The sequence below is a fragment of the Patiria miniata genome, unplaced genomic scaffold (genome assembly GCF_015706575.1).
Source record: "Patiria miniata isolate m_02_andy unplaced genomic scaffold, ASM1570657v1 HiC_scaffold_16, whole genome shotgun sequence".
NCBI classification, from domain to species: domain Eukaryota; kingdom Metazoa; phylum Echinodermata; class Asteroidea; order Valvatida; family Asterinidae; genus Patiria; species Patiria miniata.
This window is the reverse complement of record NW_024037054.1, coordinates 10,720,365-10,734,651: the sequence shown is the minus strand read 5'-3', so window position 1 is coordinate 10,734,651 and position 14,287 is coordinate 10,720,365. Positions and strand designations below refer to the sequence as shown.

The following is a 14,287-nucleotide window of genomic DNA, read 5'->3' as shown; positions in this document are numbered from 1 at the left end:
CAATTTTCCAGAATCATCTGATTGTGTCCTATTTTGCAAAAGAAAAGCAAGGTTAACCCCTAACAATTTGAATTTTTTTCATGAACATCTAATTTTCCCCAATCTTATTCAAAAAGCAAGGTTAACCCCTTACAATCTGCAATTTTCCAGAAACATTTGATTTTTTCCGATTTTCGCTTTAAAATAAATGCGAGGTTAACCCCTTTCAATTTGAAATTTTTCGTAACATCTAACTTTGCAAAATTTCACTAAAAAGCAAGGTTGGGCCAAAAAAAAAGTCTCCGGTTTCTGGTGTGGAGCTTGCCCAAAAAGTGGTGCGGCGACGCGGCTTGATTTTTTGTTTTTTTACCTGTTTTTTTTTGCTTCAAATGTCAACTGATGACTGCAAATGGTGCCCGACTAAACTTAGTGCAAATATTATGGGAGACCAGAGAGGCCACATAAAGATTATTCTCGATCATAACCCCATCTAAAAACACGTTAAAATTTTGCAGCAGCAGGATTCCAGTCAAACCAGTGAGTTTGGCGGTTTTGAAACATCATCGTTCATTGAAAATAAAAACTTTTTCATTTTCCGACGCGCATGGCTACGGCGACGCGCGCATACCAGAATCCGGAGACTTTTTTGGGGCCTTAATCCCTTACATCTGAAATTTTTCAGAAACATCTGATATTGCCCAATTTCGCTAAAATATGCAATGTTCACCCCTTACAATTTGAAATGTTTCATAAACATCTAACCCCATAAAATCTGCAATTTTCCAGAAACATCTGATTTTTCCCGATTTTGCTAAAAAATGCAAGGTTAACCCCTTACAATTTGATTTTTTTTTTCATAAACATCTAATTTTGCCCAATTTTACATCAACTTATGCTAACAAATTATCACTTATCAGGTAACTGGATCATTAAACGGGACAGGTGCACATCGGCCTTGGAGCTCAGACCATGTTTCATGCACTCCTCAATGCATAGATGATGCACATAACACTATGGGTAGTACAGGCACAGCTGGGGGTACTGCCCAAACAATGATGAATACATTACGTATGCTTAAAGAATTACCCACAATTCCGGTTTTTACCGTTTAGGTCTGGCTCTAAACCTTTACGAGATCCCTTGACGTCTCATACACTGACTTTAGGCAAAATAGTCAGACTTTCGCGGTCTAGTAACCAGACTTTGACTCTTAAAGAAACATCGAATGAAAAGGGAAATATCAAATGCATATTGCAAAAGATCGAATGCAAACATACAGATGAAACATCGAATACAAATAGCTCGAAATGTCAAACATATGTGTGAAACATTGCTCACATATTTGAGAATATCGCAAATATATTGTAGAACAACACACACAATTGTATCGAAAAACATCGCACATTTAATGCAAAAAATCGAACATAATATTGAAAACATCGCACATATATTATATCGTCAAAAACATCGCACATATAAATTGAAAATCGCATATAAATGTAAAACATCGCACACATATATTGAACATCGCACATATATTGTAAAACATCGCACAAATATATTAAACATCGCGCAAATAATGAAAAACATCGCACACTTATATTGAACATCGCACATAAATGTAAAAGATAAGAAACACATATTGAACATCCAACATATATATTGCAAAATATTGAATATTGCAACGTTTGACACGCCATAATCGGCTGACTGATAAGGTTTACGTACAAAACCCCAAGCCAACGAGGTTTTTGTATAGAAAGCTGCCGGACCACATTTTGCGAGAGTGTGTCACTGATCTCTATATAAAGACTGGATAGCTAATAAAGAGCCGCACAATGTACGAATTTGACGCCATATTGGTGAGACCGGCTGGTGATCTACAAAGGACAAGTTGCCGTCTTTATAGACAGCATGATTTCTTTTGTAACGTCGCGGTTCACTTGACTTATATTTTGGCCACCACCACTGACCAACTGACCAAGGTTTTATAACTGGAATTTTTCTAACGTCGTGGTTAGTTTTATAATGCCGCAAATCACTTTTTCGGCGTTTTTGAAATAATTAATCACTACGGAAATGTGTCCCTTTTAGAACATCATAATATGTGTACGTGACCAAAATGCGCGTCAACTGTTGATACAACGCGCGCGTATTTACGCGTAGAACGTTCGTGTTATACGCGGCCATCTTTGTGAGACCGGGGGCGAATTGGTCAATATGCAAAGTCTACTGTGTGAATGTTGTATGCATATCCGCTATCCAGTCTTTATATAGAGATCAGTGGAGTGTGTCTGTAATGATTCCAGGGGTTACGATCGCGCAAGGCATGATGGGAAACAACATGGCGCTGCAAGATCGTACCCACGGGGCACGAGGCTGTCTAGCTAGCTGATTGGGTCCAACTGATTTGCATAAAAATAGTGGCCACGTGAGGTCGCTGTTTGCGCTGTATTTTTAATTCACTGCATGCATAGACATATGACTGCATATGCATAGCGCTAGCGAAGATATCGTTTACCGCGCTACGGCCGGTGTGGCAGGTAATTCTGTCCCCCCCCCCCCCCCCCCCCCTGGTAAATGTGTCCCCCCAGACAGATCTACCGGGTCGTGACCCGGTAAATCTGTCCGGGGGGACACTTTTACCTAGGTAAACCTGTCCCCCTCTAGGTAAATATGTCCCCCTGCACGACGTTAAATGTGTCCCCCCCCCCCCCCCCCTGGTACAGTGTCCCCGTGCAACGTCACAAGTCTAGCACCGGGAATGGTGCTTACGTCATCAAAGCACAACTCCCGTTTTGATGACGACTTCGGGAGCGAACGATTTGCATGGTGGGCGTGCGCGCAAGTGTACCGCACCTACGGGCCGCGCCAGGGCCGCGGCCGGGGACGGGGACAACAGTGCACCAGCAGCAGGCCTGCGGCGCGGTGACCCGTGTCGCGTATAATTTTGCCAATTCTCCTCATATTGAAGTCCGCCACGACAGTCACACGCATATCGGCGGCTGATGCGCGAGGGCGTGCTAGCGATAGGTTGAGTATTACTACGCGTGCCTTCTTGCAGAAACATAGATCGGTTGATTAACATCTAAACGTTAATTTCATTTTGATAATTATTGATGAAGGGTGGAAAAATCTAAAAATGTATACCCTGTGCGCTGAATTCATTATAATAACATCAATATAACAACTTATGCGTGCAAAACCAGGGGGGACAGAATTAACTGGAGGGGACAGAATTACCTGGAGGGGGACAGAATAAACGGGACAGGGGGGACACTTTTATCTAGGTAATTCTGTCCCCCCGGACACTTTTACCGGGGGACAGAATTACCGTCCACACCGGATGAATAACAACTAGCGCCTTGGCCAAGGCTAGGGTGACCGTAACGTCATGGCAAAATTCTGCTAAATGCGCTTCAAAAATCTGTCAGATTTATCAAAAATCTGCCAAATTTCCGCGAAATACACTAAAAACCTTTAAAATCACATGCAGATTTGTAGTACTGCCTTAATTAAGGTTCAAATTACATTATAAACAATCTATAGTCAAGATGTTATGAAATTATTGGGTAAATTTCAGGCAAAACGCGGTTGCGCGGCGTGAAGTCGGATTCCCAGTAAACCTCAGCGCCTAGACCAGCCAACCTGTTCCATTATGCAAGGATTTGTTTGAAAAGATTGAAGATTTTTTAAACAAAGGTACTATTTTTTTTTTCAAATTTGCTTGTTTTCTGTTAATAATAACCATTATTTTTTTGCAGAAATCTGCCAGAAATCTGCCAAAAAATCCATTCTGTCAAATTTTCTGTCAAACTCGTTTTTTAACAAAAATCTGTCAAAGTTAGCCGAAAATCGGCTAAAACGGTCACCCTAATAAGCGCCCTCTCTGTTCACGTACGTACGGTGTCACATGAAAATCCAACTCCTATGAAAATCGGACCCCTATTTCCCTATTATTGGTTGATCCCTCCGCACGTGACAGTCACTCTCCCGAAACGATCCTAAAAATAGCTTAGTATTGTACTCAAGCGTGCGCAGTACTACCAATGAGTCCACATTTCATGGAGTCGGTTATTCACGCTACACCGGCACGACAAGACTTTCGCTCGTAGACTCGACCATTGATCTCCATGTCTGTGTATATGGAGATCAATGGACTCGACTCACTGGCAAAAACCCGAAAACCAGTCTAATCGCTGCTTGAGTCTGAAGCCCAGTGAACCTTAGTGATATTATTACACGATTGAAATTGGGGATCAATCTAAATGGACATTGATCGTCTGCTTCGCTTGGAAACAACAAACAACTTGCATGATTGAGTTGCAGATGTGTGTGACGGTGACCATGGAGGAAGGTTTGGGCTTTATTTTTTGCGGTTTATCGTGATCAAGATGATGGAAATGAACCGTGGCAGTTGCAGGTAGGGCTAATCCCTCTCATCTGGGTCCGGCTCGAATTTCTTTTGGAAAGAATGCACTATCCAGACGCCACTTCTAAGTTCTATGATCATGTTCAACATCAGACTGGGACCGTGAGTGCATAAAAACGTGCAAAATTACTACTGACGTTTTTTTACTCACCATTAGGCTAATTAATGCCCACACAACACATACATCAAAATGATAAAGTTGCAAGCATGTCATCTGCGAAATTTGAGACCTTAAATCCAATTTTAAGGCAAGTTTTTGGCAGTTCAAAAACCATCCACGTCAATCTCCATGCTCTGGAAATGGGTGTGTGATTCCCAATGTATTCTGGGTAGGTGTAGGAAGTGCCCTGCAGCTGACTTGTTTTTTTAATTGATAGCCAAATGAACACAGCGCCCTCTGTTAAAAAATGAAACATTCTACATTCACTCAGATCAACAAGAGGGCGCTGCTTTATCTACAAGATGAAAATGTTCTAGCTAGGGAGTTTTTTTGCACAATGCATTGCAGTACACATCAACGTGATGTCTCACGTTTAGATTTCGATAACTCTCTGCAAAATTAGAATTAAAAGCTGAATTTTTGGTGATGCAATGCTCACAACAGCAACTTTGCGAGGCAGAAGTTTCGGGGATTATTGAGGAAACTGTAGTGAGTAAGAAGCTTGCAAATTTGATTCACACTGGTTTTATTATGCAGCACAAACTTTTGCATGATATGGATACCTTAAGTTTTGGGACTCTCATACACAGTATTGAGAGTCCCAAATTTTCGGACTAGTTCAACATGTTCAATGTTGTGTAGCCCCACTAGTGTGGCCGTCGGTATGCTGCGCTGAACCCAAGGCCACACACCGTGGTCCGCGCACTACTGAGGACGTTTTCATAAAATTTGCAGGGAATTTCTTACATATGGTTGTATTCTACGATGTCCCAACTATCACTTCTGGGATGGTGTAATGATGTTCAATTTTCCGAGATATTCTTTAATCTTTCTGGAGCCCATGCACTCGTGAAACGTCTGGTGATGGCAGCCATTTTGAATGTGACAAGAGATGACCTCAAGCTGTGACGTCGCGTTTATGCAAATTGCTTGTCGAGCGAGGGCGCGAGTTGCAAATGCGACGGCTGTTTCCTGTGTCGCGCGCGTCGTCCAAGCCGTCGACATCGATGCCCACGCAGTGCATGCGCAGGGTATTATTTTAATTTTTATTTGGAACAGGAAACAGCCGTCGCATTTGCAACTCGCGCCCTCGCTCGACAAGCAATTTGCATAAACGCAACGTCACAGCTTGAGGTCATCTCTTGTCACATTCAAAATGGCTGCCATCACCAGACGTTTCACGAGTGCATATGAGCTCCAGAAAGATTCAAGAATATCTCGGAAAATTGAACATCATTACACCTAAGCATCCCAGAAGTGATAGATGGGACATCATAGAATACAACCATATGTAAGAAACTGCCTGTAAATTTTAGGAAAACTTCGTCCTCAGTAGTGCGCGGTACCACGGGGTGTGGCCAGAGGTTCAGCGCAGCATACCGCGGCCACACTAGTGGGGCTAAATGTTGTGTACAAAACTGAAAGACGTAGGCGTAAGGGAAAGATTTCCATAGGGGGCCTACTTGGACATCACTTGTCACCCTGTGTACTACTGGTGCACAAACAACCACAAAAAAAGTATGAGACTGGTCTGACATGTTTGAAAAACTCCAACAAGTCCAAGTATTTTCTCAGTACCGTAAGTGCTTCAAAAGTTCAATATTTCCCTGCTAAATTTGACTTTTGAGGACATGTTATTGTTAATTGTTATAATTATATACAGTGATATACGGTTTGTTTATAATTCTCTGGACTTTGATGTGTTCGTAATGCCAGTTGGAGACCATCCACCACTTATATAATACATGTACATAAGACTTTATCCAAGAACTTCCACTCAAGTTCCAGTGGCATACTGGTAGGATCTATCACTACAAAGTACAAGTACAAAGAAATTCAAGGGTAAATGGAGCCCATACGAACGTGTACTGTAGAATTGTTTTGAATGTCCAGAGATATGAGCCCCTCTGTTGCTATGTACATGTAGCCACGTTCACTGGTCTAGAGAAACTCTCAGTCCTACAAATAGGGCTGTACATGGCTCTCTTTTGTATTGGGTCTTTATCTGTAATGGCGACAGAGTAAGACCAAATACAAGAGAGAGCCATCATATTTATAGGGCTAGAGAACCTCCAGCTCCAGTGCTCATCGGTAATTCGATGTTGAATTTCCGATGAGCAAGTGGTATGCCCTATAACTTTATAACTTAAGACCATTTAAACTAAATTTAAAGGTTTTTGTTTAATACTAATATATACAAAACTCAGTCGGGAGTAGTCCGAGTAACTGGGACCAAACTTATCGCCTTTTTAACATTCGGACATGGTCTGGCGATAGTAACTATCGCCAGACCATGTCCGAATGTTAAAAAGGCGATAAGTTTGGTCCAAGTTACTCGGACTAAGTCGGGAGGGGAATTCATAATTTTTATTTTACAAATTCCACTTCTTCCCATCAAAAGTGACTCGAGGGGGCTGAAGTCTGATAGTAAATCAATGTAAACCAAAAAGAGGACACAACAAACATGAAAACTACAAGATACTAAATACCAGTCAGCTGTTTGACAGCCTATGATTTGTGTCTAGAATGTAATGGACCTCACATCACAGTTTTAAAACTTAATGGACATCAAAACTTCTTACGCAGGATTTTAATGGAGACAAAAAATTTTTGTCTTTGGTTGGTCGTACTACTACTTTGCCTACATGAAGGTAGCCTGTAATTTATAGGTGAAAGTTGCAGTGAGTTCATCAAACAAATTACGGTAATATTTTCAGGGTCACAGGTCACGTACACTTGACCTTTTGATTTTCTCTGCCCTGGTTTTAATCAGGTAGCCTAAGTATCTTCTACAGTAAATTTATCAAGAGAAACTATAGTTCTTGAGTTTGATTTCCTCAAAATCATCTTTTCCCCACATACATGTATCACCACTGTGTGGCTCCCAATATGGAGGAAGTCCAGTATTCGAGTAGGGGTGTGCATGTACGGCTAGTACAAAAATGGGGTACCCAATTGAACAAAACAAAACACAGGTGCAAAGGTACCTATTAAAGAAACCCAACCCCAAAATTCAAATCTCCGAAGCTGCTCTTCTGTTTTTTTCATAAAGGTCTGCACAATAATACTGCATATCGGTACGACAATGCAGCAAAATACAAGTATCCAAGTGAAACTTTCTGCGAGAGCCATAAATGTAAATTATGTTAAAATTGTTTTTCCATGTAGCCTAGTTTTGATTTTGAAAATTCCCCACAAATGACATTTACAACCTTTTTTCATTGTCTGAAAAGTTAATAAGTTGTTAGTAAAGTTGGTTACAGACCCGTACCCTATCCCATAATCTGGATCCAATTCCTGACATCAATGGTTGGGTACTCAGGTACCTGGTTCCGATGCACAGCCCAATATTTGAGCCACATTAAATGGGGCTTGTTTAGGCTGAACACGAAACCACCACGTCGCTTACACTGAGCTAAGTAAATTGTATAAGAACTTAAGAGAACTTTTGTCAAAACTTTAATGCAAGTACATGTCGCCAGTAATTAATTTTTTTGTGTTTATGTTTTTCAGAATCAATTTTGACTCAACAAATGGCTGGGATTGAACAAGTGTGTCTGTTCATGGAGGAAGGAATAGGTTGCACACATGTCTAGCTGGAGACCTACACTGTAAACTTTAAACTGCTCTGGCATTGCTGATTCTTTGTGTTTAGCACATGTTTTGGGGATATTTTCAAAATGAAAACGAAACACAAGAAATCAAGGAACAAATCCAAACTACCAAAGAGCAAAGTTTTGATCCGCAACTATGAGGAAACCCCTCAAAAGTACCGTTCCAAGATGGATCCTCTGGACTTAGAGGAGCATAAACATGAGTTCCTGCACCATGGTCATGTCTCCAAATTTCAATTCAAAACAGATTTCGAAAATATGCAAGATACTCCATGCATCAAGCAGGGCGTGATCAAATGTGACCTTCTTGCAGAAGCCTCTCGTATCCTTGAGAATGTTAATGAGAAGTTTGGATGTGGAGATCAATACATAGAGCAGACATATGGTACTAGGATTAATGCTGAGGAAGCATCTAGTCTGCTTGTGAAGTACCTGGAAGACACTGGCTCTGAAGGAATGATGACAATTAGCTGGAGCAAGGACCTTTCATGCAGGTTTGAATTACATTGTATAATGTATATCATGTTTTAGTAACGTTTAGTTTTTTAGTAAGATGCAAGTGGGACAAACACAAAGATGAAACTAGTGCAACAAAAGCTTGTTGCACTAGTTTCATCTTTGTGTTTGTCCCACTTGCATCTTTGTATTTGTTCCACTTCGTTTATAAAGAGTTAGATGGTGTTTTTAAATTCAGTGTGGTTTTGTTGAATTGTAATATTGAACCTTTTACAAATCTGCGTGATGTTTTGCAGTCTTGCAGGCACTATGAAATACATTAAGGGAGCATACCAAATATTGGTCAAAAATGTCTTAAACCCAAAATATGTCAAAAGGCCTGAAAGGAAGTGAGACAAATATGAAAGTAGTCAGTGATAATAAATGACAAGATGAATGTTCTGAAAAAAGATAAGTGATTGGATATTGAAATTTCCGTTGTTAGTATCATTTAGGTCTATATTGACTGATTGACAGGCATTGTAACTAGTAAGGATGCAGTGGCTGGAAACTTGTATGCTGTGATGACTGGCTGGGATATTTGGGAAAGTTTACTATCTTTTGTTTTTACTCCCATCTATTGAACAGTGGTCAGATGAGTTGGCGTGGCCCTTGTCTTCGGTACAACAAGCCAGAAGCCAGAAAGTACTCAATGTGGATCAAGAATTCTGAAGATAATGTGTACCTTAGGGAACATGGCATCCACTGTCTTGCCAACCATGAGATTGCTACTCACTTTGTATCCTTTTTAGTCATGTACTTGTACTGTTTACTTGAGCAGCAGTCATGGGTGAAGAATTTGGTGCTTAAGAAAGTCTGCTATAAATTTGTTTTCAGATTATTTTGAAATTGTGAAGTGTGTGCCGTGAAGTTAGAATTTGTTGCACAACAATCAATATATTTTGTGCATCTGTAAAGTCAAGTAAAACAAAATCACATTCTTGTCAAAAGTTTGCTCCAGGTTTGGATGCTTTGCCAATAAAATTATTGGGGGGGGGGGGAATTGGATAAATCATAAAAAAAATAGAAGTCACCGTCATAAAGATTCTTTTGACACGTGTTAATGGTGAACCAACAACTCCCTATTATCAAAATGTAATTGCGACTGAAACTATTGTTTGTGAATTTTGCAACTGGCTTGACAAGTGGACCATGATGATATAAATCATTTGCATGCGCTAGATTGCACCATATCAACTTAAATGGCACCATAAACAATCTGGAATCATTTCTTGGCAGCCATATTTGGAAAATAAAAAAAAATGGAAAATAACAATTAATTAGGGCCTCCCTCACCAATTTCTTTGTTTAAAAGTCTGGACTAGATACACTGTATTTTTATTTTTACTTGGCCTAATTGGAAAAACGTTTAGTTTGCAACTTTTGTGTGTGCATTTTTTTTGTTGAGTAGTACATGTAAGTCCTATTCTAAGTATGGATTTTTACTTTTTCAGAGCAGTGATATATTTTGTGTACTTTATTAAGTAAAACAACTGTGTAAAGTGGTATTCAAAACAAATTTGATGTTTAAAGATTGTTATGAATATGCAATGCAAAGCATGTTGTACTTTTGTGATCACATAAGATTGAATATTTTAGCCTTTCTCTTTAACCTTTGAGCAGTATCGTTCACTGAATGATGGTTTACAGCCATGGTTCTCCAATCGCCAGCGTTTTGGTCTCAGTGGCTTGAACAGTCAAACATTAGCAGAAACTGAAGAGGGTTTAGCATCAATAAACACCGTACTACAAGCAAAAAACAAATATCTCTTCTCCCAAGCCCTGACATATTGTAAGTATATCAGAACCATGCACTTTTTAAACAATCTTTTGAATTGAACAAAAGCATTAAGGATAAACACTGAAGATCAAAGGTAAATTAATGTCTTTGATTTTTCTATTTGAACAGATACAGCCTGCAAAGCAACAGAGATGACATTCCATGAGCTATTTGATCATCTAGGCCAATATTTGATGGATAAGGAATTAAGATGGAAGTATGTTATGCGAGTCAAGCGCTGCTTACAAGACCCGGGTGGTGTTGGGGGTAATGGCAAGGACCAGTGCTACTTCACAGGTAACATATACAGTTGAAATCTATCGAATCCAAGTACATGTACTGTACTCAACTTGGTGCTTAGGCTTAGTTCCTGCCATACAACCTTGTTTTTCAGAGCACTTCAGGAATTTGGAAAAGGACTCTCTAATAAAACAGCATTCTCTAATAAAATGTTAAATGTATAGGTTGTGTAATCACATATGAAGGTCTATTTTTCTAGACTCTTACATGAAATACAGGAACTTGAACAACATTTGCATTCTGGTATATATCTGTTACTTTTTTGTTCATGCCAACAGGAGCTGTTGATATTCTCCGCAACATTGATAACACAGACTTCCACTTGCTATACAGTGGTAAGATTAGCAGAGAGGAGATTCCTCGCATTAAGCGTATGGCTCGTCTTGATTTCATCAAACTGCCAGCATTCCTGCAGAATCAAGAGACTTACCGTAAGCAACTGAGACACATGGCTATTTTGAATGGACTCATTGAACACAGACCAATCAAGACATCAAGCAAATTAGTAAACCGAAGGAAATTTGACAGGTTGCAGCAAATAAAGATTCCTCAACCTCTTTCATCATGCTCCCAGTCAGTAAATGAATTAGACATTAATCTGAACTCTTCCAGAGAGACTCATTGTGGTTCACATTGCACTCCAGTAGAACAAATGGCAGCATGTCATGTCACCAAAAGAAATCCTAAATGTGTCAAAAAAGATGGATGTTCAGTTAAAAAGAAACAGCCTCAAACAGTGGAATCCACTAGTATGAGTGAATCGGACAGCCATTCCATTGTGAGAATGATATATGTTTCTAGGGATGAAGCATGTAATGATGATGAGAAGGTTACACCAACGCAAGCATTTTGCTCATGGTGGTCGTCTAGATCCCCATCACCAGTTGCTGGCAGTGTAGCTACTGATGATCGTGTCAAGCCTGCTGCCTCTGTCAGCCCGGTGCCTTATTCACCACATCGATGGCTCCTCAGGAAACGAAACAGATCCTCCCCCAATGTACTTATCAAGAAAAATGAAGCTACTTATGCAAGGACTCAATTTACACACAATTTGTAGAGAAATTGGAGGTACAATGTACATGTATATGATTGACAGACAATAGGACATCTTAAATGTGAATACACAATTACTTCATACTATCATACAGTAAGCTATTAGTTGTCGACATTTCTCCATTTGGATTTTGTACTTCCTAGAGAGGTGGAGACATAACTGCATATTTACATGTACAGTGATTTGATAGGCCAGGGTACAGACCTCTCCTGTTTGTCATTTTTGCTAGCCACTATTGGAAGAAATGTATGGACATGATGATATCACTATTGCCAGGTCACATTGAACCAGACACAGGACTAGCACAGATAAGAACCTTTCTCTTTCTAGAATCACTGGTTCCCAGGATGGATTGCGTGTCGGGGAGTATCTCTAAGATCATAAGTTGTGAAGGGGGGGGGCTTGAAATTATTATTTTTTATTTGCTTAATTTTGGTTGCAAGAAAGTCTCAAATTTGAAATTCTTGAGTTGTACTTATACAAGGGGGCCCTCGGGAAGCTTGAGCTGAGTTTGCCCTCCAGAGTACCCCCTCCCTCCCCCCCCTCAAAAAAAGGGGTAGGGGAAAAAAGGACACCTATGCTAATACATGTACATAAACATGTATCTGTATCTATGCTTGAATTCAATATAACTTAAAAGAACCTGCCAAACGGGGTCTAAAACAAGGCTGTGTCCCATACCGTCAAAAAGAGGTTCAGTCTAGCCGTCCCTCCCTGTTTGTCAAAAAAAGTACATGATAATTTCAGGTTGCATAGCTTGATAAAAATAATGTTGCTTCACCAATCATTTTAAAATGGAGATGTGAGAACGGTGGTTGATGGTGCTTTCCTTCAAGCGCAACCTCCATATTACTTCTTATTAATTGTTCCCCATTAAGAGCATTTTCAGAACTGAATGGCTTTTCCGTATACTTGACCATCCCAGGTGTCTGAGAGGGTGTTCTTTGTTAATTAACAATGATTGAACTAAAGGTTTACTCGAACGATACTAAACCTTGCCCCCTAATTAACTCCGTCTTAACCCGTAAGGTTTAATGCTAGAGAAGAGAGAGAAAGGGTTATACCATTTTGGCGTGTATTGTTTATTGCTATACATGTATGTGCACATTCACGTTTTTAAAGTCTACAGCTGGTGTAAATCCTTCCATTTCAACAGGAAAATTCGTAGTGATTTTCAAATTGCTGTGTTTCCAATCGTGTACAATTTTATTTTTGAGGTGTTCTAATGAGTAAATAATTTGATAAATAAAATGTTACTGTCCGTTTGGAATTTCATGTTTGAAGCGTTTAAACATGGAAATGAATAAAACTGCTGCAGACTACTGCCATAAAAAAGCACGAGGGCCTTAAAAAATGAGCCGTACATTATGAACTTAAATCGGCAACTAGTGTTTTTTTGGTCCATCTTGCCAAGTGGTCTTGCACAGGCCAACGTAGACCGTTAAACATTGTAAATGCAATTCTCCAAGTCTGTGTTATTTGTAATGGAGTTATGAATTCTGAAATGTATTTCAGGTTTACACATTGTTTGACAGAAATAACATGATTGATGTGCAGCACTAATTTGGGGTATCTGCTCAAGCTTCAAGGCACCTTTCAACATAGGGGGCGCTCTTCAAAACCGATGATAACTATGCATTATGTGCTCATTTTCAGGGCGTATTGTATGGGTTTTGCGGCATATCATTAGTGGAAAATTGTTAATTTTAAGAAATAGTAAGATAATGTACGATTTTTCTATTATCTCGATGGGGCACATTTATGGCAGCAAAAGGGGCACTTCGGAAAATCTGGGGGGGGGGGGCAAATGCCCCCAGCCCCCCCCCCCCCCCCCCCCCCGGTTCCGCTGCCCGTGTACAATGAATGTTTCCTGCCCGTGTATTTGTTTGCAGATTGATAATTCTTACAATATCCCAGTGTTTAGGTTGAAAGTGAAGAAAAACCAAATCCCTCTCATTTAGGGCTAATTATTGTAGTTTTGCCTTCGCACATACGTATTTCCAGCAATGAATAAAGCAGAATTTTGAGCCAAGCTGCCTTCATAAGACTAGACTCGCGCCATATGAAATGCATAGCACGTGACAATAATTGCGTGATATCAGGTCCCACGCTAGTTTCAGACTTTCACACAATGATGGCGACCCTAGCGCGCCGCACACATTTTAAAGCACGTTTTTTTATAGGGTTTTCCCTGCTATTTTAAAACGTTTATCATTCGAATTCACCATTTCTAATATTCAAATTCGTCCATCTACATCGAGTTAGTGCGCTTCCCATGTTTAATTTCGTCTTTTGTCAGACAATTTCAAATTCACTTCCAAGAAAAGTCGAACAATGAGCACACGTTTTCGTCCCGGAGTATTCGACTTCGTCTCGTCTACGCCAAACGTTATTCAGCAATCAAATTCGTCTGATTTATCTATATATTTATTTCTTATTTCAACTGGATGGCCCTTCAGTTGAATCCACTGGT

General features: G+C 39.9%; 1 protein-coding gene across 3 annotated transcripts; it reads left to right on the top strand.

Moving 5' to 3' along the window:
* The first annotated feature begins 4,121 nt into the window (after positions 1 to 4,121).
* LOC119722974 (uncharacterized protein KIAA0895-like) lies at positions 4,122 to 13,377 on the top strand. Of its 3 annotated transcripts, none has more exons than XM_038193407.1 (6): positions 4,122 to 4,402; positions 8,085 to 8,679; positions 9,269 to 9,419; positions 10,304 to 10,472; positions 10,590 to 10,757; positions 11,039 to 13,377. In XM_038193407.1, the coding sequence occupies exons 2-6, from the start codon at positions 8,252 to 8,254 to the stop codon at positions 11,815 to 11,817; spliced, it is 1,695 nt and encodes a 564-aa protein (XP_038049335.1). In that variant the 5' UTR covers positions 4,122 to 4,402; positions 8,085 to 8,251; the 3' UTR covers positions 11,818 to 13,377. The 3 variants fall into 3 exon arrangements, with proteins under 3 accessions (XP_038049335.1, XP_038049336.1, XP_038049337.1); XM_038193408.1 differs by having other exon boundaries at positions 4,122 to 4,513; XM_038193409.1 differs by lacking the exon at positions 4,122 to 4,402 and adding an exon at positions 6,107 to 6,150.
* Positions 13,378 to 14,287: the final 910 nt, after the last annotated feature.